The sequence below is a fragment of the Watersipora subatra genome, chromosome 9, assembly GCF_963576615.1.
Source record: "Watersipora subatra chromosome 9, tzWatSuba1.1, whole genome shotgun sequence".
Lineage (NCBI taxonomy): Eukaryota > Metazoa > Bryozoa > Gymnolaemata > Cheilostomatida > Watersiporidae > Watersipora > Watersipora subatra.
The window spans coordinates 46,980,749-47,008,265 of NC_088716.1; the positions used below are offsets into that span (position 1 = coordinate 46,980,749).

The window sequence follows — 27,517 nt, forward strand, 5'->3', positions numbered from 1 at the left end:
TTATACAGGTGATTAACATGTAACGGAAATGTTTTAATGTTTTGGTAAATAAATAGACCCCTTTAGCTTGCTTGCTAAGTTGAGAAATATCACAATTTATGAGAGTAAAAGCAACGATAGTGCTTGTATATAAACTGGGTGCTACCCATCTTTCAGTTGCTAGTTTTATTTAACTTTCAGATGAGAAATTACAGTTAAAATATAATCCTATCAACGGAGTACTGTAGTAAGATTCACAACTATCGACAGCCATGGTATTGTAAGAGAATAGCTTTACGAGAAACCTTCTTGTATTTTATTACTGTTATGCTGACATGTTAATCTACTTGCTCATGCCAAAATAAGTCACTTACTTGAGTTATTACAGGGAAGGTTACGGAAATTGGGATGACTTGATCGTTGGTATGAAGAGAGCCGACGACAACGCTCTGTATCTACTCCATGATGGCAGCGCTGCTTACAGTCTCGCCGGAGTCTGGGTCGGGTAAGTTATAGGAGACTAAAAAATATACAAGCTTACATAGGCTGACTGGCAGAAATAAGATACATAATACCATTATACAAGCTTACATAGGCTGACTGGCAGAAATAAGATACATAATACCATTATACAAGCTTACATAGGCTGACTGGCAGAAATAAGATACATAATACCAATATACAAGCTTACATAGGCTGACTGGCAGAAATAAGATACGTAATACCAATATACAAGCTGACATAGGCTGACTGGCAGAAATAAGATACATAATACCATTATACAAGCTTACATAGGCTGACTGGCAGAAATAAGATACGTAATACCAATATACAAGCTTACATAGGCTGACTGGCAGAAATAAGATACGTAATACCAATATACAAGCTTACATAGGCTGACTGGCAGAAATAAGATACGTAATACCAATATACAAGCTTACATAGGCTGACTGGCAGAAATAAGATACGTAATACCATTATACAAGCTTACATAGGCTGACTGGCAGAAATAAGATACGTAATACCAATATACAAGCTTGCATAGGCTGACTGGCAGAAATAAGATACATAATACCATTTATAATACATGAATAAAAAACAGAATAGAAAACCATGAATAGAAAGCCTTGTTTTCAAACTTTCAGCTTCTCAATTCCTTTATTTTCAAAAGTGTATAAGGTTTAATCTCTTCACCGCATCGATTAGATTACGTTGTACTAAGTACTAGTGACGCTCAGTTAGAACGATTTGCTTGCAACTAAAGAAAGTGGTTATTTGGGAGGTTATGAATTGGGAAGGTACAAAACATGTGATACTATGCTCTGGCCAATGTCTAATTTGATTGATGTAGCGATGACCCTGATGATGGCAACTACGCTGCATCTGTAGCCTGCGCATCGAATTCTGAGGATGAATGTGGACTTCGATCAATAGAGGACACCTGCTCAAATGAGGCGTACATGTGTCAAGTCTCTAAAAGTAAGTCAAGTAATCTTCACATGGTTTGTATATCGGAAGTTAGTAGTAAGTAGTTTTATTGCTAAACTGACTAGATTGGTCTAAATGCACATATGTAAGTTTTACTGTTCAAACTATTTAACATGCTACCTATAGTTAGCTTATTGCCATGATGCTCTAATTAGCTCTAGAGATAGTCTATTACCTTTAAGTTTTGATTGTTTGGTCATAGTAAGATATATTCTTTAGATCTAAGGCTACCTGTGACACACAATATAAAATGGTTGATTGCAGCCATAGATGTTTTTAAATCGTGACCAAACAAACATGTACATGTTGTCCAGTTACAAAAATACTAATCCCACGACCAAACACGAGCGAAGTGATTGTTTGGGAGATTTATAATAAATGCACATGTGCACACAACTCCCGAAAATTATTCATTAACGGCCGTCGCAAACCCTTGTACCGAAATCTCATCAACAAATTTAACCATTTTTGTGTAGAGTCGTTTAAATATAATAATGATACAAAACACATATAAACCTTTTTAAATATGTTACCAAGTCTTTGAAAGGATACCACAAAACCCTAAAACTAACCCATCGGATTATGCATAAATAGACAGATTAATTCGGCCTTAACTCGAAATAAAAAATTTACAAGCCTATTGTAATTAAAGTTAAGACCGGCATATAAAACGCCGATAAAGCCGTGCTACAAAGAGTAGAAATATTAAGTCACCAGCATTTTACGAGGAAAAAGTGGACATTTCACCAGTCTATAGCATTGTTTAATTGCTGAAGGTTTGTGTAATTAACGTAGACTGTTTGAAGCGTAGACCGATTTACAGGTACGAAAATGTGGTACACAGTTTATCAGCCTACGTATTTTGTCGAAGGTTTTTTAAATTATCTGGAACATTAATTAGATTTCTTTACATTTTATCTACAAGGTAGGGCGTTACTACAATGCCGCTTTGTGACAATAAAATTTTTTTATTTCACTCCAGCTTGCAGAAAACTTCCAGACGCGTGAATGCTAATGATTGCTTTTTGTTACATATAGCTGTATGTTCGAACAGTTTATCAGCCTACGGTTTTTGTCCAATTACCGAAGGTTTTTAAAATTATCTAGAACATTAGCCAGATTTCTTTACATCTTATCTAAAAGCTAGGTCTGAACTACAATGCCCCTTTGTGACAATAATATTTTTTTATTTTACTCCAGTTTGCATAAAACTTCCAGACGCGTGAATGCTAATGCTTGCTTTCTGTTACATATCGCTGTCAAAACCATTCTTCATTCACAACACAACCAACTTTCAAACTTTCAAACAGCCAGTTGCCGTTAATAACACGGCAACTGGCTGTTTTACTTTTGATATTGCATTTCAGAGATATAGTAAACATTTCTTTATTGCTGTTGTTAGTTAAATTACGTACAATGGGTTTGGTCTACAGCTTGAATTAATATTTATTTTATTGTTGTAAAACATAGGTTTGAGATAGTAGTAGATTAGGTCTGATTTTTATACAACCTTTTGTTTTGAATAATGGACCTTTTGAATTTCATTTCAAAACAACTTGACAACTGCCATGAAAATACAACCTCCCAGAACTGACACCACGTTGTCGCATTGGCCGTCCACGTGTCTCCCAATTATTACGGAGGAGGAGGAGAAATACAAGGTCCTCACAGCAACCATCAACATCAAATGCTAATGTTCAACAACACGCTACTCAAAAGAATAACAACAACTCATCTGATTCAGAGAATTCTTTAGTTAGATGTTGTAGGCGAAGCCTACAACATCTAACTAAAGAATTCTACTTTTGTAGAATTCTGACCTTTTGTAACTACTTTTTCAACAAGCAGCAGTACCCTTTCTTTTTTCCATTATTACTTTGGTCATGGGCTGTATGACAGGGGAACTTTTAGTCTTTAAAATGGGGTGAAATTTAATATTAGTTTGTAAAAGCACTTTGTTGCGTAACACGGCGTTAACAGAATGTTTCGCCCTGAACATGGTTCAATAGTAACTTTTAGGGAAATTGAAACTTACAAAAATTCCAAAATTAAATTCCATTCAAATTGTGAACAAAAAGTTCCAGAGAACTGCATTAAAGTTTTAATTATCAGAAATAACATAACCGTGTCCATGTAATGTACTGTTACCGTAGATGTCTTATAGTCATGTTTGGTATGTTCAATTAGTCAAGAATGTTAACAATAAAACTGCATATCTTTACTATAGTGTATGCATAGTTTAGATGTTTGTTGATTTGGTTTATTAGATATTCCACAATTAGATGGTTGATAGTAAATCTTTAGCTCCTTAATTTGGCCCAAAAAGCAGCCCTTTCCGATTAGCCTGAGTATCTTCAAGTGAATTCACCCTAGCTATGATATTTAAACAGTTTAGCAAGATAGTTTTACATAGACTCACTTAGTATAGATGCCTAATGAACATGTGTTTGGGTCACCATGTGTAGCTTGCCTGAATTTATTAGTTTCACAAATTTAAAAGTTGTTTTCAACAGTTATTATAAACATGTTACTTTATAGCTGCTTCCAAGCCTCACACAAATTATATTTTACTCCTAGTCTAACATCATTCTTCTTATTCTTGTTATCTTTGTTACGATCAAATAAAATTTGATGAAAATTGTATGAAATTAACAACACAATGCATGGAACCCTGTTATAAACTAATCTACTACAGCTAATCATGCTTCACGTATAAAAACAGAGCAAAGGGTTGTCACAAAAGTGTGTGTGTGTGTGTGCGTGTGTGTGTGCGTGCGTGATTATAACTGTAGAATGATGATTTATGATATAGTGTCATCAGCAGCTTTTGTTATCAATATGTAGAAGACAGCAGTTGGCTTTACTTCAGAAACTAAAATATAGCCCAAAATTAAAATTGTTGCTGATTAAACTTTTTTGCAAAAAGAAATGTTAGAAGAAAATCCAAAACTAGTAGATGTTTTTGTTTCAAGTGGCTATTGCATTCTGGTTAACTGATTTCTTGTTTACTGCAGCTCATGGGAACTGGGCAGAGTGGTCAGCATTGAAAGAGTGCTCCAGCGATGTCCCAGGATGTATTGACAACAGCACATACATTCGTAACAGAACTTGTTCAAACCCATACCCATTCCTAGGAGGAGACAACTGCCCTGGCAATGAAACACAAGTCATCTTTCAAGGTATGACTAGTTCATTTTTCCTCAGTCATCTGTAGTAACTGTAAACTGATATCAATGATATAAAGATAATATAGCTATAATTCTGTTGTCTATTTTACCATGACTATTCGGTATCCAGATCCAATTAGATGGAAACTTAATATCTTTGGGTATTAAAGTATTAAAGTATTGAGTACTCCGGTTTGGTCATGTAGACATGGTGTCTAAAAGTAAGTTTTCAACATAATATTTAATATTTGACAGCGTGCGGTGGAAATGAGAGCACAGTGTGGCTGACAGATGATGGTGAAGTGTTAGGTTGTTTATACATAGAGGAAACTGAAGTCAAAACTGTTGCGGAGTCAAGACAGTTTTGTCTAGATAACTTTGGAGCGTCGTCAACTCTGGTGGAGATCAGCAGTGCTGAGCTGCACAATCTATTTTTAGCTCACAGAAGGTATTAATGGCAAAATTACTTATTTGACTAAAGAGTGGAACTTATTAATATCTACTTTTACAACTGATTATATGAGCATCTCAATAATATATTGCCAGACCTGCCAATTATATGAACATCTCAATAATATATTGCCAGACCTGCCAATTATATGAGCATCTCAATAATGTATTGCTATACCTGCCAATTATATGAGCATCTCAATAATGTATTGCCATACCTGCCAAAAATATGAACATCTCAATAATGTATTGCCAGACCTGCCAATTATATGAGCATCTCAATAATGTATTGCTATACCTGCCAATTATATGAGCATCTCAATAATGTATTGCCATACCTGCCAATTATATGAACATCTCAATAATATATTGCCAGACCTGCCAATTATATGGGCATCTCAATAATATATTGCCAGACCTGCCAATTATATGAGCATCTCAATAATATATTACCGGACCTGCCAATTATATGAGCATCTCAATAATGTATTGCTATACCTGCCAATTTTATGAGTATCTTAATAATGTATTGCCAGACCTGCCAATTATATGAACATCTCAATAATGTATTGCCATACCTGCCAATTATATGAACATCTCAATAATGTATTGCCATACCTGCCAATTATATGAACATCTCAATAATGTATATCCATACCTGCCAATTATATGAGCATCTTAATAATGTATTGCCATACCTGCCAATTATATGAGCATCTCAATAATGTATTGCTATACCTGCCAATTATATGAGCATCTTAATAATGTATATCCATACCTGCCAATTATATGAGCATCTTAATAATGTATTGCCATACCTGCCAATTATATGAGCATCTCAATAATGTATTGCCATACCTGCCAATTATATGAACATCTCAATAATGTATTGCCATACCTGCCAACTATATGAGCATCTTAATAATGTATTGCCATACCTGCCAATTATATGAACATCACAATAATGTATTGCCATACCTGCCAATTATATGAACATCTCAATAATGTATTGCCATACCTGCCAATTATATGAACATCTCAATAATGTATTGCCATACCTGCCAATTATATGAACATCTCAATAATGTATTGCCATACCTGCCAATTATATGAACATCTCAATAATGTATTGCCGTACCTGCCAATTATATGAACATCACAATAATGTATTGCCATACCTGCCAATTATATGAACATCTCAATAATGTATTGCCATACCTGCCAATTATATGAACATCTCAATAATGTATTGCCATACCTGCCAATTATATGAACATCTCAATAATGTATTGCCATACCTGCCAATTATATGGGCATCACAATGATGTATTGCCATACTGGCCAATTATATGAGCATCTTAATAATGTATTGCTATACCTGCCAATTATATGAACATCACAATAATGTATTGCCATACCTGCCAATTATATGAACATCTCAATAATGTATTGCCAGACCTGCCAATTATATGAACATCACAATAATGTATTGCCATACCTGCCAATTATATGAACATCTCAATAATGTATTGCCATACCTGCCAATTATATGAACATCTCAATAATGTATTGCCATACCTGCCAATTATATGGGCATCTCAATAATGTATTGCCATACCTGCCAATTATATGGGCATCACAATGATGTATTGCCATACTGCCCAATTATATGAGCATCTCAATAATGTATTGCCATACCTGCCAATAAACATGTCCGGATTAGAGGAGATTTCACTTCGTCTTTACTCTTATTTCAAATTAATACTCTAGTATTACATAAATATATATGGTATATGTACAGTATATATTATGCACATATTATATTTGTATATATATATCAATTTTTACTATATACAGATGCACACATATTAGATGAATGCCCTGTGTTGCACGGACAATAAAAACACAGCTTATAAACTTTACCTACTACATTACTTTCACACTACATTACTTGCAAATGTTTGTAAGCTGTTTTTATTGCTAGTGCAACGCCAGACATTCAGGCATGAGGTTAGCTAGTTGCGTGTGACATTACGTCTTTATGTGTATCTTGAAATTAACATCTTAAATAAACATGTTAAAAATAGGTGAGATTTTACTTCATCGTCACCCTTGTTTCAAAATAGGAGTCTGGTTTCTCTTAGATGTTGGAAAACTAAATACAATTTTAACAGCATCGCTATCCTTAGCTGTTTGTATACCTATAATATTTCTGTTTTCTCTTCACTGCCTCCATGCTGTGAAGCCTACATAGTAATGTATTTTAATTCATTAGCCATGGGACTTCAGATTGATAACGACGTTAATGGAAGGAGCAAAAATCACAACTATAATCATACGCAGATCATAGCCACTAAATACATTAAAGTTACTGTAGGTAACTATAGTTACTAAAGTTAATCTACTATTTTGTTACCAATTTTTAATGTACATATATAAAATTTTCATGTTTGTTTGCATTAGATAATTACTATGGGTTTATATATATATATATATATATATATCTAAAAGTTATACATAAATCTAATAGTTTGTGTGTATGTCCTTCGGTATGTCCGGCTATAGCTATCAAAGTCTTGGGATTAGATTATCGCATCCTGCTGGATTTGAACTCCCAAAGATTGCGACCGCAGGCTGTAATCCAATTGTCTAATCACGAGTTTACGAATGCTTTTACGATTCATAGCTTTTGCTATATACACCCTTTTCCTGAATTCACACGCTAACTGACATATTAATTGAAACTCTATCAACTCTATGAAACACGATGCTTTTTTGTGTTTTCGTGAACTTCTATTTCCAGCTTTTGTGAGGTTTATTTTTTAAATTGGTAAAGGCTAATACTTTTCACTCGGCCAATTGTGTTATCTCAAATAGGAATAGCCTCTACATTCTCTCTCTGTTCGGTCATACAAAGTATCAGACAAAGGCAGCCCTATATCTCATTTTTACACTTGTACCAGTATCAAGAGGTACCAGTATCGAGTGGTACCAGTATCGAGAGGTACCAGCATAGACCTATTAACTATACTTAATTAATAGTATAGTTAATAGTATAGTGAATAATACAGTTAATAGGCCTATGGGTACCAGTATCAGTTAATAGGCCTATGGGTACCAGTATCAGTTAATAGGCCTATGGGTACCAGTATCAGTTAATAGGCCTATGGGTACCAGTATCAGTTAATAGGCCTATGGGTACCAGTATCAGTTAATAGGTCTATGGGTACCAGTATCTTTGTATTTAAAGTTTTGATGGATAACTTCTGTTGAAACAGTAACATTTTTTTATCCGCACACACACCTCCATGCACAAATTATTATTAATTCAACATATTCAGGATTTTTATTTTGTTTTCTCAGTTCGTATCATTTGTATCATTACCGAATCATCTCTTATTGTAATCGTAGCAAAACAGACTTGATTTAGCTATTACTTGCTAATTATTTCACATTTATATCTAAACAATTTTATAGTTTTATAATAAAAATAAATTTTCTGCGCAGACTTTTATTATTTGGACAACACCGGGCATTTACCTAGTACCTCTCTATATGACTTTCACCTTTCGATGCCCACACCGGAACAAATAAATGTCGTATGGCGGGGGTCCACTGTATAAGTTTCACTAACAAAAGTTTTTGGACACTGTCAAATTTTTTACATGTTCGCTAAGAGATGTGTTTGACTGAATAAAAAAAATCTATCGTGATAAGCGTTCGTTTAGCCTTATTTTAGTTTATAAACTTGGGAGTTTCAATACCGACACGGTTAGAACTTGAAAAATTACCCATAAGTGAATTCAAAATTTTTAGAGCACACTGAGAGCGTTTGTTATAAAGCAAAAAGTTTAGTTATTATTTATGAACACTTTATGCTCTGGCTTTTGCTGAGGTATCGACTCCCATGCTCATATCTATCTGCAAAGGAAACTGTCGGTTCCTTTTGCTGCTCCACAAGAATAAATACACCGAGTTTATCAACATTATGAATATGTGTATTGAATATATATATTTGTGCTATATATACAAGTACATGTAGTCAATGTTTGTGCATACAAAGAACAACATACAGAGACCGCCGCTGTCTCTACCTTTCCCCTTTTGTCTGGGCTCTTTATATAGGCCAGCTTGTGCGATAGGCTCCACCCTTTCTGTGGTCTCGGCTCATCGGTCCTTTGTTTAGCAAACTCAGAGGACCGAATTAGCTAGACTACAACTGAGTCTCTGTCGTGATGAGACTCAGCTGTGGCGTCAGTCGTAATATCGGCCTGGCAGCCGGCCCTGATATCGGCACTCTGCCACCGCACATAATCAGCAAACCATACTTCACTAGGCAAACATGCACCTTCATGTACCCAAACAAAACATAAGCTGCAGCATTTCTTTTAAAATTGTGAAGGGTATGCAATCAGAATCTGAATTTTATAATTTTTAGAATCTACGGGTTGGCTGATCTTACTCATTGGGTAGACTTACAGAAAGATGTTGACAGAGACAAATGGATCTGGCTAGCAAGCAACCTCACGGTTTCTAGTACCAACCATACAAACTGGGGTGCCGGGTAGGTAAAAAGATCCGTTCAGAGATTCACTTACAGCAATGTGCAAAATTATGGCAACCCTCTCAGCAGTACAACAGATGCTATTTCATTTAAGCTGAAAATCTGCTGAAAATCACCAGAACGAGGCAACTCTATATATCATTTTTATCCATTATTAGTAATATTTTGATCAATTGCAATTAATTCAATCAAATCAATTAGCAGCCTTGTTTGTGTCTGCATATTTGATGAAAAAATTTAAATAAAGTTTTTGCTAAAGATTCAAGATGATATTAGTAATAAAAAAAATAAATAATTGGTTTATTTTAGTATAAACTATTGTATAAAAATAGTTATGGTATATGATCAATAGTCTGTCTATGACGAACTGATGGAAATATAGATAACGTACCTGATTAATGAACCCTTTTTTTAGTGTTGATGAGACTTCTGAAAACTACGGACTCATAAACTGTAACCCAGCTGATTGTAAGTGGGAGGTTGCATCAACAACCGATACGAATCTGTGGATATGTAGCTACTTTCAAGGTTAGTTTTAAGATTTAATGATCTTCATTTAACAATTACTACATTATATTAAATTCTGTCATTGTTTTCTTATTATAAGAGATCAATTGTCTCTTTGCCGAAATTGCTTATGGCTTATTGCAGCGATCAATTCTTAAGAGTTGCCAATTCAAGGGCTTTTGTAACAGTTTTATTAGCAGTGATTTTCACACATTACTAAAGTCATTTAAGTTTTCAACTAAATTATAACATTGCAACTCTAGGCTGAATAAAATCATCTGCAATTTCATTGATGTGAGATTACCAACATTGCAGAGTTAAGTGAGAGTCACACACTGCCTGCACATACAATTTTGTTAGATGTCTTGTTAGCGGATTAACTTATGATGTTATGCTCAAAATAATGAGAATACAATCCATTATAACTATATGAACAAGCATCAGAATGTAATGAAATGACTAACAACATGTCCTGTAATGATTATAAGAACTAAACACTCCCATGTTTTAGTTCTTGTACATCTAACCAATAATTTATTCATGTGAATCCATGCCTAGCAACTATTGTCATAGTAGAGACTGTACCAAGAGCCACTATGGGATACACCTTGTTACATATTTTAGGTACAGTAGATGCTCCTATAGTGTATACCTCTTATAACGTAAATTCTAGGTAATCTAAAAAAATTATGCAAAGTTTTTGCTTCGTACTACGTAAAAAGTAAGGGCTACTTCTCATATCCGATTTGAATGGTGATACGAAGTTATATCTATTATTTATTTAACTTCCATGACATTATATTTATTATATATTTAACTTCTATCACATTCAAGTTTGTCGTGATAGATAGTCAGATGTGTCGACAAAACAGAGAATGAATAGCTGTGCAATTGTTAATAAATACTTAAAGGTGATCGATTAGTGCAAGCGTTGCTGTGTCTGTCTACCAATTGAATGTCACGAGTTGGAGCATCGCTGAAAGTTATCTTTTATCCTAACCTTAACCCCTAGATACAGATAGACGATGAACAGGAAGACGCCATTCTTTTTATTGTGAATTATGTTTTTATTTTGCTTTACTGTAGACGCATAAAATATTTGTTATTAGTTTTACTTTCAAAAATAGACTTTGTTGTCTAGAAAGAATGAACAAATCATTGTAAATGGATGTCGAATATGTGTGTTCTCCATCAATTTGTTGTAAAATTACTGCAGTCATCGTCTATAAAACCAATGAAATTGATCAGAAAAAGAGACAGTTACGATACAGCCAACAAATTAAAAATTCAAGTCTAGTTTTTTTGTATGACCAAAGCGGTGAGTTTGGAAAAATCGTGGAACAGATTAAACAATTTACATGTATCTTACTGTTCTTATAATCCAAAATCCCTGTAAGGTAAATGTTCCTGGAATGGATTACTTACGTTGTAAGAGCCTCTACTGTATATAGATATTGCGGTAAAGATTGGTATATAGTCCCACGACCAAACACGAGGGAAGCGATTGTTTGAGAGTTTTATGATAAATGCATATGTGCACACAACTCACGAAAAATATTCATGAACGCAAACCCCCATCGCAAACCCTTGTACCGAAATCTCATCAACAAATTTAACCATTTTTCAATGGAGTCATTTAAATATAATAACGATACAAAACACATACATTGTATAAACCTATTTAGATATGTTACCAAGTCTTTGAAATTTGTAGAAAATATCCTAAAACTAACCCATCTGATCGGATTATACATAAATAGACAGATTAATTTGGCCTAAATCGCTATTAAAACTTTGACAAGCCTTTTTTAATCAAAATTAAGACCGGCCAATGAAACGCCGATAAGGCAGTGTGACAGAGAGTAGAACAATTAAGTCATGCGCATTTCACGAGAAAAATTTGCACATTTCACCAGTCTATGACATTGTATATTTGCCAAAGGTTTCTGTAACTAACCTACAAATACTGAAAAGTAATAATTTCTTTTTTGCCGATTTCAAAGTAACTGACATTTTGGACACTTATAAAGAGTACTTTGGTATTCCAACTGATGTCCAAAGCAGTGAAATTAAAGGAAATGACCATGATATGTTCCTAACTATTCTTATATGATTATTACAATGTGTAATTATAAGAATAATTATTCGATTTTATAAGATTTAATTATAAGAATAATCATTCGAATTTACAAGATCGAAGTATATAGTGACCGATGATGGGCAATATGTTACTGTTATTATTTTTTTTCTAAATAATTTTGTTAAATAGATTTTCTAAAAATCTAGATAAATATCACAACTTCTTGATATGGGTTGCTATGACATTTTGAGATGTAAACAAAATTGTGCATTGGTTTTCTATTATTACTGTATTACTATATTAATAATATTGGTTATTCTAATAATATCAGTGCATTTTACTTCTAATATTGCATTTCTCCTATTGCGGGGAGAGATATAAACATATAATCTTTTCCTTTCATTATTGCTGTTTGTTGTACATAATAACACCCAGTACATTACAGCTACCATTGCAGCTACCATTGCAGTTATCCTATTGCACTGCAGTGCCATTTGACTGCTAATATTGCATTTCTCAACCATCAGTACCTTTACTTTTTTCCAATATCACTTTGGTCATGGGCTGTATAACAGGGGAATTTCTAGTTTTATCAATATTTCATGGTAACGTTACAGTACATAATTAGCATCACTTTTGACTAAAAGTATAGCATGAAAGTGATGAATAAAAATATCTAGTTGTGCTCAATGCAAGTTTTCTACCTTGTTCACTCAGATGTCACTCACTGCTTTCTATAATCCTTTCACTACATGAGTGCTACAATGTGTCTACTTTACAGTGACGTTATGGGCTATGCTTAGCTCTGATGTGTGAAATCAGTATTCAAACAACTGCCATATGATATTACACTTTTACTGCGTGGGCCTCTGTTTTTGACAATAGTAAGGCCTGCAGTAGAATAACAGTTTTCGCAATAGATGATATGATGTTATGCTAAGTTTTCCGTTAAACAGTGGATGGCATCTGGGGATCATGGGGCCAGTGGACCAACTGTTCTATTGACATCAGTGGAAAATGTGGACCTGACTCCAAAGTAATTAGGCATAGGCTGTGTGACAACCCTCAGCCTGATATAAATGGAAACGATTGTCCTGGTTCAGATCACATGACCAGTTGGTTAAGTAAGTATCTGTAAGCCGATGCTAGCTGTAGGTCTATTACAAAAAGTTAATTTGATAGTTGCTATGTTGGCAGTTTGTTGGATTTCATGAGAAAGGACATGATTTATCCGTATAGTGATATTTACAATATCTTATAGCATTCTGTTAGAGTGGTATTGCCAGAATTAGCGTTTAATAGTACTTGCGCTATACAAATGTTTAAATTGAATTGCTAACATAAAGACTATATAAGTAAAAGGCATACTCTAAAGGATTCGCAAAGACCTTTCACTTCTCCACTTGGAACCAGCTGCTTGTTCGAGTAATAAGATGCTTGATAAATAAGTATGCTTTGATAAATATATTGATGCAATGTACATGCAAAGCGTGACTGAGGTCAGCCAAATAACGGTCTGGGAGCTCTAATGTGTAGCTTGGGGGGGTGCAACCAGCTGGGCCAGGTGTGATGCTGCTGGGCTCCAGGCTTCTCTGTTGTCAGTTCTTGACAACAAGACAGTTTTGGCTGGGGAGTTGGCACTCCGGGATTCAGACGAGGGTGTTGGCGGGCAGCTTGGGTTTGACCTGCTCGAGTGGCGCTGGGTTTCTGCTCTGAACCGGATAGTCTCTTTTGCGATCTCGTGCATGTCCTCCTTGGCTTGCTGTTTTGGCTGACTTTGTGGAGCCGACAGGCTGTGGTTAGAGAAGGGTACATGGCTCCATCTTCAGGTTAGATGCATTCTATGTTCTGCAGAACCTAGGTTCATCGGGGCAGGTCCAAGCGGTGCCCCATATTTCCATATCGGCCATAAACATGTAGTTCTAGAGAATGTGGTGCCAGCCTTTTCAGTTGCTAGTTTTATAGCCACAGATGCCACACTGATTTCTCCTACCCTTCAGTGCGGCCGTTACCTCATCTCAGGTCTCTTGGGAGATGTGTCACTTTGTTCGTACTATCTCCTTGGATGCTTTGACATCTACCCAGTCTAGCTTGACATTAAGTGTCTTTGGGGCATGGTTATCGGCAGGGAACTTCCTTGTCCTTTTGCTGGTTTCTGCATTAGCCAGGCTGATCTGGCAAATGTTCTTACTTTGTTGCACTTCCCTCCAGGCTGGGAAACAGGCACACCTTGCCAGTTTGTTCAGGGTTTGCTATGAGGAGACCAGCCAGCTCCACCTCCAGCCAGTCGAAGTTTTCGTGTATCTCCAAATGTGCTGATTCAGCCGAATGGGATGTACCGGCTCAGTTAATTCCCTCCAGCCCCAAGTGTTACCCTTTTTATTGCATGATGGACGCCAGCTTGAGTTGGCACAGGGGTTTGAATGCTGACCATGCATGGCTCAATAAGAACATCCGCTTCAAAAACAGCACAAACAACGTTCTCGGAGCCAGCCTGGCCCAAAGATTCTATATCCCCTGTCTTCATCTCGTCATGGTTTCACTCTGTCCAAATCACACAGCATTGGCTCTTGCAACTTTTAGGCATGCCCAATTCCCATAATGATTCAGTTTCCGAGTCATCCTTGCAACTAATGGAGCTTGTTCATATCATGGCTGGTTCCGGCTCACCCGAGCTTGCCTGTTGCTTTTTCTCTTGAGGTCGCTTGAGCTATCATTGCCAGTTTTTTACTTGTTGCTTCTATTCTAGAAATTTACTCCTAAGGGTGTCGAACATCCAGCTTTGGAAGTGGTAGCTCTATTACTTCTTCTGGCTGGAGTTTCATGTCCCTTCGTGTCAGTCTGGCTTTTTTCATGTTTGGGCCCTTCCTTGGCTCTACTGCAGCCGGGTTTGGCCTTAACTTATGGCAGGCATGATTGTGTTTCAGCCAGCTTTCACTCTGTAAAGATGACTGGCTTTGACACTCTACCAGATGTATGGTTGAATCAGGCTTTCATCATCTGCTATGGCTTCAAAAATCTGGCTTGCAGCTTAGGATTTTTTCCTCATTGCCTCTTGTTTATCATCTTTTAGCATGAGCATGTTTGCCGTTTCTCTTGCGGCCAAGTGTGATGTACCCTAGTCTGCCCTCAACAACTGGGAAAAAAACACGTCCTATTCCTCCTGTCCTCAGTTTAGTACCAGCGCCCTATACAAGTCACCCAGGTTTCAATTATTGCGCTTTCTTATTCTGTTGGAAATGATTTGGGTGGTAAGACCTTTTCACAGACCACAATTGACTCAGCTCCGCCGTTAATTAGTTCCTGAGCTGTGCCCCTGGAATGTGTGGATCTGTTTTAGCAAACTCATGTAGCAGAATACCTCTGTGTCATTAGTAGGAACCTACAAAGCCAACTGCCACTTTTTGCGATCAGCTTCCTTTCGGCTGTCTGTCCAACCGTGCTTAACAGCTTGGCAGACTTCGCAACTCCCGACTAGCCTCCTCACTGTTGCTGTCAGACCTGGCTAATATCAAGTCACACAAAAGCATCTAGTCCTCCTGCTCATCATAAAATAGGCCAATGCGTGAGTTCACCACGTGACAGTTTTTCAGGCAGATGGCACACCATCTGGGTCGATCAAAGGGAGATGTCAGAATTTCAGCACTTCATCCGGCCAAATCCTAAGGGACTACCGGATTTTGTACAGCTTCCGGAGCTCCTGATCTCCAGTTTTACCATCTCCTTGGTCAGCTTATTGTTATTTGGGAGTGCCCAGTGAATGGCAGCTATTGGTCCCTGGCATGTTACCAGGCAACTGGTAACATGGTCACTGGTCCTTGTAGCTGGTTGAACCTGGTTACTCCTAGCACGGTTTCAGGGCTTTTCTCAACTCTGCATAATGAAGACTGATCTTTCCTAAGTGAGTCAACTAATCTTCAGCTCAATGACCTTGCACTGCCAGCAGTTTTCACAGGTCTGCCGGCTCAGCCAATCGGCATCACTTCGTCTGGTGCTTTGAGATGTAGTTAAATTTTGACAGGATCTCCAGTCACCGAGCTACCTAATTAGATGGCTTATTCCCCCTCCACAGCCAACGGAATGATGCATTGTCTGTCCTGAGCAGGAACTACCACCCGTATAGGTAGAGCAAGAAATGTTTAGCAACCTTGTCTATCGCCAACAGCTCTTAGGTGACACAGTAGTTCTTCTCTGCAGGTGCCAGGGTTTTACTGAAGTAGGAGATTACCCTTTTAGTTCTACCCTGCATCTGGGAGAACACTGCTCTCATATCACTTCTGCTAGCATCCAAATCTAGTTAATATAGCTGGCTCGAATTGAGACATCTAGAAGAGGCGCAGAGAAAATGTCGTCCTTCAAGGCTGCTTGCTCCTTGTCTCCCCACATCTCTCCCTACCTCTCTTCCCACCTTTCCTTTTCCCATCAGCTTGTGCAGGGCTGTGTTGTGGTAGAAAAGCTCAGAATGTACTGATGGTGGTATCCTACTGTAATCATAAAGCCTTGCAGTTTTTGAGCCTCCGAGTAATGAGCCAGTCTCAGACTGCCCACCCTTCCTTGGAATCAGTAGCCAGTCCACCCCTTTTTTGTTAACCACATGGCCCAGATAGAAATATTGAGACTGGAGGAGTTAACACTTGGCTGGTTTGAGTTTGAGCTCCACTCCTTTCAGCTGTTGGAACACTTCCTTCAGCCTGTGTAGGTGAGTCAAAGACTGGTGTGATCACCATGATGCCATTCAGGTAGAGTAACAGCGTCTGCCAGTGAAGGCTGAGCAACACCTACTTTATCAGTCTGTCAAAGGTAGCTGTGGCTGAAGTCAGCTCAAAAGACAGAACCTTCCATTTCCAGATGGCTTCGCAATTGGGAGTTGGCACATGGGCCAAGCTCCTTCCTTTAGTGGAATGGAGTGTTCCACTTTAAAAGTACTACCTACGTTTCTTTCCCCTGTATTGAAAGTGGCTTAGTACTGCGTTAAAAGGTTGGCCAGTCGTACGGCCATCTAGAATAAATCTTCCAGGTGGGCTCTCACCCCTGTCTCTAACACTTCTGCGCTCTAGACCACTTGATCCGGACAAAGGAAATATGATTTCTCTTCCAGCGAGTGGACTTCCACTTCAGTGTAGGTTCTGACTGTGCTACTGGCTTGGAGTGTCAGAGCTGCTTGGCGAGGTTTAGGCGTCACGTCACTATGCTTTCAGTTCAAGCAGGTACGCAGGCTGGCTTAGTACGCATGCAGGCTGGGTAGCAGCCAATAAGAGCCACTCTGACAGCCTTTTATCAACTCTAATGAGCAGTAATTTCTGTTGGTAACCAGGCATGGGACAGTTATCTCAGTCCGGGCTGACGCCACCTGGTCTCTCACCACCTGCACCTTTCTCAGCAGCGGGCACTTTGGTTTATCCATGCTCATCAGCTGCCTTCCATCCACAAAAATACAGGCTGCTGAAGTTCTATTAAACACCGGTGAGCCACAAAAAATGGCATCTTCGCATATGTGGCTCACCAAAAAGGCCTCCCAAGCCTTTACATCCCAAACCCTACTGCCAGCTGAATCACCCCATAAGAAAGAGACCAGGTTCCGACAGCCAAGAGATCATGGTTATTGTTTTCTTCTATTCGAACCTGCACTGCGTTGAGAAGCCGGTTGGACACTTGCTTGCCCAGCAGGTTTGTGGTGCACCTCGTGTCAATCATGAACTAAATGGATTGACCCTGTAGCTTTCCTAGGAGAAAATAGCTAATCAAGTAAGGCCAATCCATTGCTTGCACTGTAATCAGCTCTGCACCACCTCCACCTCGAAGGGTAATGGGGCCTACTCCTGGGCTCCGTGCCTGAAGTATTCTGAGGTAGGTCCAGCTGGTAATCTTCCTTTCTAGCTGAGGTTACATATAGGGGCCTGTGCTCAAACTTTCTCTGAGCCTTGTAATAGTTTTGGGTAACCAAGAGGGTTCCTTTTTTCCTACTCCACTTATTGCTCTTGAGGTTCCCTGTTCATGAGTCTTTCTTGGCTCCATTGGTCTGGTCAGCTGACCAGCGCGCTTCTTACTCAGGCAGTACCAATGGACATGCTCCTAGACCCCGCCACTCTACTACAGGAGGGTTTTGACTTGGGCCACCTTAAAGCGGGGTTGCTTATTGGGCAGCTGCTGAACCGGCTACATTAGCTGTTGCACTAAGAATGTACTTTGGCGAACGTTCTTTGGTTTTGTTCTGGAGCGACATTGATCCTGTGCTACCGCTACCTGTCCTGCTGGCTCCATCTTCATGGTCTTGCAGCTAGAGTTTGCCAGTTTTAATCTAGAGAAACTTGGTACAAGTTAGCACTGCGTCAAGCAACTTGAGGGTAGGTACGGACAGTAAATGCTTGTGCCGGCAAGGGTTGTTCAGCGTGCTGCTGAACATTTCTTTTGCCATGTTGGTGGGGTGGGGGTCTAGGCCAACATGGCAAAGGAAAAGAGGCATAAGTCTACATGGAATTACAATGTACAAAAATAATGAAGACAAAAAAGTAGGAGATCCTCATTAGATATAATAATCGACCAGCTCTAAAACAAAACAATGGATATAAATGAACTTTGAATACATTAATCATCACAGCAACTTACACTAGCCATCCTCTCACTGTATGGCCGCTAAGATGTATGCTTGTACAACAAATTGTCTTTATGGCTTCACTTTTCTTGCATCTCAAATATAGTTGATGCCAGTCTTTTAATGCCCTCTCACATTATTCCATTTGCGCACTTGACACTATAAAAGGGGTGCACCTAAATTATTGGTATTTGCACACTTTATTAATGTTGCAGTTTAGAGACACCACTTGAAAGAGATGTTATCAACTCAGTTTAATTCCAGAATACTGGATAAATCACCAAACCTATTTAATGTTTTTGGAAGTTTCTACATCATACTAAAGTATACCAATATTTATTTATATCGTTACATATTTAGGTAATGAGGAAAGTAATCAAGATCACTAAATATATTTGTAGGCTGTTTTGAAAACGACTACTACGCTGTTGTTTCTGGCAAGCACAGTTGCTGGCATTTCATGGACACACGGTTAGACTACGATACAGCCCTTGAAACTTGTCAGAATGAAACAAGGTGGAATGCTGTCCTTGGCTCTATTACCAGTAGGAAACACCTGGAAGTATTACTGGATATAGCGCAGAGGTGAGGCATCTCTGTTTGCATTATAAATTCTATATCATCACTAAATGACCGTATATACAACTAGCCAATCTATATATATAAAATATAAGCGTTGTTTGTTGGTCTGTCGCATGTATGTCCAATTATGGTGATAAAATACGCTGATGAAAAACAAAGTTGCACTAGAATTGAACTTGCAGTCTCCAGTTTTGCAGACAGGCAGGCTAACCACTACACCACTCGGCCACCTTGCCATACTATGATATGATTGTTTTGTTACTACTAGCTACTAGTTACTACTAGCACGCTCGTAGATCACGATTGCGTGAGAAATCATTACGTGCAACCAGTATAAAAACAATTATTCTAAGCCATTGCAAACTGGCTGGTTGGCTTGTGGTAGCGCGCTTGGCTTCACATCTGTGCATCCTCTGAATGTATGAGTTTAATTCCTGTGAGGTGTAATCTTTTTTCTTAACAGCCAAACAAAAGGATGGACACGACTCTTATTATAGTAAAGATTTAGACTAGCTTAAAATACTTCAAGACTTTGGCTTAAGTTAAGTGGGTTAAAGCTTGTAAAGTTAGCTCGAGTTACTCAAGTTCATCGGAGAAAGAAACTTAACCAATGGTAACTACATTACCTGCACTGTTTATAAGTTGTTTTAAATTTTGAACTAATGTATAGCACAAGAAGTAAGAAATGTTTTTCAACCATGTTTTACCTATGCCTCGAGCTTTCAATTTATGCCTTGGCTGGACACACACAGAAATCAACAGACACCTTCATTTAAAAATTTGTATGGCAAATGTTGAAAATAAATTTTTTGCGCAAAAACCTTTTTATTACCCATGTGATGCCGAGCATTCATCTTGTCTACTATAATGAGAGCTGTGTGTGTTCTTCTTTTTGTCTGAAGCCAGCTAAGAGCGTTAGGGAAAAAAGATTTCGCCTCACAGAAAACGAATGCCACGTTGCCACATTTTAGAATAGAGTGCGCCCTCGGCCCTACGATTTTAATCTGTTCCGGGGTTGGCATCATATAGCAAGAATGTCGTGTGGATGGGTATAGAAATCTATAGTAATTATGTAATGCAAACATCCCTTGGAAAAATCATCTAAATTTTACATAGGTGCCGTGCCATACATAATTAAAAATAAATAACTGAAATGAATTTAGCTTACTAAACACACAGTTAGAGGTAAGTTTAGTACATGTATGTACATATTTTCAACACTTTACTGAACCGACTTTTTCATCGCTAAAATTTTATCACCTATATCGGTTTCTGGCTCCTTTTTCTTAACCGACCTCATTACAACCTTTTTTAACCTGATTCAACAAGAAAGCCTGAACGGTGCTGTCCTCGTAATGCAGTGGATTTTTGTTAACAGATTAAAGGAAGTCGTCTGCTACCTGACCCTCTTTTTGAAGGAATTGCAACTTCAACTTTGCTACGAGTTCTGAAATGAAATATTACGTACCACTTTTTTACACACGAGGATTGCCGAACTGAGAGAAATCGATCATCCTATTTCTTTCAGCCGTTGTGAAAAAGTTTTCGGCAAACAAAACATTGGCATATTTGTTATTTCAACGTAATAAGCAAACCGACCGCCAAACTTGAATATTAAGCGATTTTTTTTGTTTACATTGTATGGCGAAATAGGATTTGTATGATGAAGACAAAAAATCATTGTTCCACTCATCAATCATTGTTTCCATCATTGTATAACAGGAACATCGTAACCCGAGAGTGCACTGTAATCTATATATATCATTCTCAAAGTATGTTTCATGTCTGTATGTCGTATGTCTGAATTCCGACTATAGCTATTAAAATCTTGGAATAAAGCATACGTACTAAAGAGGATTTGATCTTAAAACCCTATCTTTTATCAGTGCGACACTCTACCCTATAGGCTACAGAGAATGATTTATTAGCTTGCTAATATAAGTCGCTATATGGGAGCACATACCCAATGGCTTTGCATACCACGCATGGTGATTGCGTAAGTAAATAATCGCCATTAGTTAGCTTACTAAAATTTTTCATTGGCAATCTTCCAAACTAATAACTAGTGACAGGCAACTCTCATTACTTCTCATTGTTTATAAGCTGATTTTTAATACTTGGGCAACGCCGGGTAGCACAACTAGTTGTGCATATAATCAATACACATCATGATCTCTCACAACGCATGTGTGCTATTAATCAACAATTAATCAATAATCAATAACTATTAATCAATAGTATTTTAACCAATCGCTATTCACTGGACACATACACACAGAAAAAAAACATATACTTCATTTTATAAATATAGAAGATCAAGTTTCCATACAGAGATAGTGTAAGCAATGGGTGTGCCAGTGCTGAAGCGTTATGCTGAGCCGACAAGAAGATCACGCTTTCATAAGGCGCTATAGTACAGAGATGGCTGTGAGACGTTTTTGTCAAGGTCGTACCTACATATCTTATACAGTAATACTTCAACTTACGAGTGCTCCAACGTACGAGAGACTTGAGATACGAGCCAGCTTTCAAGCAAGTTTTAGCACTAACATACGAGCCATGTTTGAGATACGAGCACTTGAGTCAGTTGCCAAGTATGCCGGAGGTGTTTTATGAGAACAGCATCACTCTGTATTTTTCAACTGCTCAGGTTATACTGTTGTACCGTGTTTTTGTGCACGATTTTCTGTGCAGAAATACCGGTATGTGAATTAAACGTACTGTGCGTAGACCGAAAGTTTGCCAGTAAAATGAAAGATGATACAAAGAAAAAGCAAATGATAACAATTGATATTAAATGGAAAAATATTTTGAAAAATATGCGAAATGTGTATGCGTGATTGAGCTAGCTCGGCAATATGACAGAAATACATTCATAATTATCAAACAGAAGGATTATATTCAGGGCATTTAGTTCGCAAAAGGACTAACCATAGTTTCTAAACGGTGCAGCGATCTTCACGACCGCTGATGGCATTGGACAAACAATTGACCGGTGACAGCGTAACTGAAACGATGCTATGTGAAAAGGCCGGCGCAATCTATCCAAACTGTTTAATAGACATTCGGACAAGTTGGCTAGTGGTCGTGCATTAACCATTTGTGACGACACCTGTGTTCGTCCTAATCGCAACATGTTGCATGGGCGACAAAGGCAAACATCGTTAGATAGGTTTATCTTAAAACGACCGGCTAGTCGTGAAAGCGAAAAAAAAGGAAAATTTCTCGCTAATCAGCGAGAAACTTCAAACTACGAACGCCAAAGAAATTTTAATTACGTTTAGTTGACAATGAAAGTTTGCTTTTAGGTTTGCTTCTAAGTTTGTCTTTTAACACTTTGATAAAACCCAAATTTATCAAAGTCAACTGTTGTAACGAAGGATAACTTATATTTCCCTCCCTGGCAAATGCGAGTGTTAACTGCTATTGCATGTATTTAATTTTACATTTTAATTAATCACATTTCCTTGCATTATTTTTTATTTGTTGCTTTTTGAACGCATGTAGTACGTAAGGACAATAACCAACATGTTTTTTCTGTTACAATATCTTGTTTTGAGTGTTTTATTTGCTTTTTTTAGAGTATGGAAACCAATCAATATATATTTAATTGTTCTATATATAAATAAATTGCACCAACATGCGAGTAGATTGACATACGAGCTCAGTCTCAGAACGCATTAAGCTCGTAAGTTGAAGTATGACTGTATCAAAGTTGAAAGCAAGACCTATGCGCGCGCACAAGTGTGACATGGTTGGTTGCTAAGGCTGTTTCAATGGCACAAGGATGGGGCGTCGCACGAGTGTTTTGCTTACAAACAGCGACACTGAATCACAACAGAATGAGAGCGACCCGGATGTACGCTACCACTGTATGGTAACTTGGTAATTGTTACATGACCGGCTGTACGCTACCACTGTATGGTAACTTGGTAATTGTTAAATGACCCACTTGAAATCGAAGCCAGACTGGCATCATCATGGACAAATCAGATTTACATGGTCCCTGAGCTTGCCATGTCAAAAGAAAATTTTCAAGAAAGCTGAAGCGAGTCTTTCCCACAGAACATCCCTCGTGAAAAAGGAAGTGCTTGAATTATTTATAGTATTGCAACACGATATATACGCTTGAACACAAATTTGTCAAGTCTGATTGATTTGAAAAACAATCATTTGACAACATGACGCATGACAACAACCATTCTAATAAGTCTATTTTCTATACCTTATAGTCAATTAAATAATGGGACCTTATCTTTCAGTGATGAATTCACATCCGCTCACGTAGTGGATGAAGAATATTTCATTGGACTTCTGGTAAACGAAACCACTTTAGAGCGAAAATGGAACCACGTGAGACAGCTTGGTTGGTCAAATTGGGACAGCGCACAACCTGGTGCAGAGTTTTGTACAGTGGCTGACCCTTCTAATGAGTGGAAATGGAGTACAGCTGACTGCACAGAATCAAAATATTCTCTCTGTCAATATGGCATCGGTAAGTTTATGATAGTTGAAAAAATGAATAAAAAATTCAGCAATGAATACTGTCTTTGAAATGCAATACTTTTTAGTTTATAGTAGTTTAGAGAAGAGGTATTGATGTTTCTAGAAGTCGTTCATGGATTATGGTCAGATTGGGGAGAATGGTCTGCATGTCCTGCAGATTTCTGTTCATACGCAAACATCACCAGAAACAGAACTTGTGACAATCCTCCTCCAACAAATGGAGGCAGGTATTGCGATGGTGACATGACAGATGTATCATGGTGCTTCAACAGTAGCTGCCCTAGTAAGTATATCGGCACTATTACTAACAAACTAACACTAGTCCTGCTGAGCCGTGTGCTAAGGTTAAATGACACCGATGTTAGTCTTTCCTGGCTGGCTGCTATAAAGGAATGCTCATCTGAAAATTGAACGTGACATATCTAAATTTTGAGCAATTATGCCGGCGTTTTTGCAAAATTTGTTCGATTCTGGGCGCATGTAGGCAAGACTTAGTTGGTATTTCTTGGATTAGAACAACTCAGTGTATTCAGACTAAACCAACCACTCGGTGAATAAGTAAGAATGATTACAGTAGTATTTTATCATTAAGTGCAACGACGCGTACATTTCGCCAACCATGTAGATACTCTTACTAACAATAATATCATACTGCATTACACATATATCTCTAGAATCAACTTCTAAGTAACGATTACAGACACATTTAGCTCGGGGTGCAATATATATCCATTCAGACGATTTTTGGTGAAAGCTTGTGCGAAATGGGTAAACATTGCTTATTACATCAGAAAGTTTTTCGTATAATTTTTTGCGTATTTATGTTTCAATGTTTGTCTGTGTGTCCAGTTATAGCGATAACAGTTTCCAAATGAAAAATCCGCTGTGCACTGGATTTGAACTTGTAACCTCCTGTTCTGCAGACAGGCATTTATCCAATACACTACACTGTCTACTATCTATACTATCCAATACACTACGCACTACACCACTTGGCTATACTATGGAATAAATTGGGCTCATATTAAACATACCAGTTTTTCATGGCTGTACGCTTAACTCTGCAGCTAGCGTTATGCGTAAAACCATAGCAGAAGAAAAATGCGGGCCTATACATGAGGAAAAATGCTTAAACTCACATGACCAATAAACTTAGTGCAATCATGCGTAGTATATCTATAGCAGGCCCTGCATCTGGTAGAGTATGAATTATATAGAAATAAACACAATACACAGAAAGAAACGAAACATCTTCATTTAAAAGTTATAATGGTAAATGTCGTATATGTTGATTAAAAATAAATCTTTAGTCAACATATACAACATTTACCATTCTATTTATGAATGAAATATGACCTTGATCTACTTGTGGTCCCAAATAAGTATTGAAGTCTATAATCTATAGCTTTATTGAAACATCAAAAATCATGACATAAAAATCTAGGTGGTCATTAGCAGTACCTTACAGCTACTTTAAAATTTACTAGTACAGAAGATTGTTTGATAACTAGACATGAAGAGTTGTCCTCAATATTATAGCACAGCATATCAAGTAGCCTGTGGTTGGTTAAATGGTGTGATAAGCATATTAAATGCTATTTAACAAAAACTATCTTATCACCACACATTCTTATCTAGGAAGGTTCAAGTGTTAAAGTATATGTTAATTAAAAATAAATTTTTGATTTATTTTTAATCTGTATATATTTTTAATTAGTATTTTTAAACCTGGTTACGCCGGGCATTAGTTAATCATATTTAAAACTGACTGATTATCTTTGTACCTGATGAATGACTAACAATTAAAGCCTAGTTTTCAGTGAATTGCTATAGTTATTGCAGTTCAGTGTGAATTTATTTCCTGATATACTCAACAACTTGCTTTATGGATAGTAGAAAAGTAAAGAAGTTTGACTCTCAAAGAACAAGGTCTTATGCTATGATAGCTTGATGCTAGAAATCCCCACTGCACAAGTGCGTCGCTCATTAAAATATTGCAATTTGTTGCTTTTTTATTAATGTTGTTATAACACATGATAAATGTACAAAATAATTTCATGAGTATCCTGAGAGCATATACGTACATCAGTATATATATATATATATATAAACAAAAATCAACAGAGAAAAAGGCAGAAAGGTAGAAGTCTTTAGCTGTCAACAAGCTCTTAATGCTTCTGTCAGTTTAAAAAATATTTTTGCAGTTAATTTGTTAACCCCAGCCCGAGATACATAGACTAAAGGTTTTTCATTCTTCAAACCGTTATTTTGTAAAAGCCATTTTAGCCACCCAAATTTTTTTAACGCTGTTTAATGTTTCACAATAATGATAACTTCATAGTTTTTACTGTCAAAGCTTTTTGGGAAGCAAAATTTTTGGCTAAATTAAAAATCGAGTTGAACCGAATGATAAAGTTTGAAACATGCGTGTTCCGTTAACATGCTTTTTGCTTTTATTTTACAGTCAATGGCAACTGGTCAGATTGGACAGAATGGGGTAACTGTACATTGTATTGTGTGAGGGTGAGAACAAGGGAGTGTACAAACCCACCACCCCAGTACTTTGGTCTCGACTGTGAAGGAAGCCACAATGACACTTTGTTCTGTACAGAGCTTCCATGTGACAGTATGTACATTATATTATAAATAACCATCTATTTGTTTATAAATGTGGTGCATATCTAGTCCAGAGTAGAAAAGGCTACAGTTTTAATCAGGTATGATGACATGCTAACTCTCTCTCTCTCAAATGTTTTACCTCTTTACTTTTAACACAGTTTAACAAACAGGGACTTCTGTACTTAATTGAGGTTGCCTAAGCTTATTAGTTTTGCATTTACCACTCACTGTGTTTGACAATCGCTCCGCAATGCCTGCTAACTCCTCCTCATTCTCTATCTCCTCTGTGATGCGTGTGATGGTGTATGTGGTGTTTAGTGTGCTTAGAATGCAACTGTGGGTAGTGTGGATGCCGGACAACTATGTGCAACAAAAACCATTACGGAACATGAAGCTTGTCAGGAACAATGAAGAAGGAACAATGAAGAAGGAACAATGAGAAGTGGGCATGGAACAGGCAGCCGATACGGTACACATACGTAAGTATGAACAAGGTACAACTGTTGTATTCAACTGATTACATTTCACATGTACTCTAACTGTAAAGAAAATGAAAACATTTTCAGTAGATTTTTGTAGTGTACCACTCATGGCGAGACGATGCTCGTCAAATTCAAAAAAGTAGTCTACGAAAAGTACGATGCAATTCATGAACTAGCCATAGCAAGTTATTATTGAATATCATTATGTTTTTGAAAAAGACATGACGTTAAAGGTCTTTCTACAAGTGTTGCATGATGACAATATGATGTACATGTATATGGAGAAAATATGGTGGTGAATGTCTCGGACAATTAGCCAATGAGTCAAGCTATCCTGCTTGTTTCATGAACTGGTAAAATACAGCAACCGTTACCATAGTAATTGAAAATGTTATCTAAACAATGCAGTGTTTACTGTAGCATAAAATGCATTGTCTCATTCAATGAACAAGCTCTCTATGGTAATTGTTCTTTATTTCTTTTAGATTTCTCTTTTTCACA

At 37.4% G+C, this 27,517-nt stretch overlaps 1 protein-coding gene across 1 annotated transcript; it reads left to right on the forward strand.

Moving 5' to 3' along the window:
* The first annotated feature begins 397 nt into the window (after positions 1 to 397).
* Positions 398 to 27,517, forward strand: LOC137405140 (uncharacterized). Its single transcript, XM_068091365.1, has 14 exons — positions 398 to 484; positions 1,331 to 1,458; positions 4,482 to 4,646; positions 4,890 to 5,082; positions 9,523 to 9,648; positions 10,064 to 10,176; positions 13,192 to 13,359; positions 14,090 to 14,281; positions 16,905 to 16,974; positions 17,550 to 17,833; positions 19,229 to 19,412; positions 23,672 to 23,904; positions 24,019 to 24,198; positions 26,380 to 27,517. Exons 1-14 carry the CDS (start codon positions 405 to 407, stop codon positions 26,559 to 26,561), a joined length of 2,298 nt encoding a protein of 765 aa, XP_067947466.1. The 5' UTR covers positions 398 to 404; the 3' UTR covers positions 26,562 to 27,517.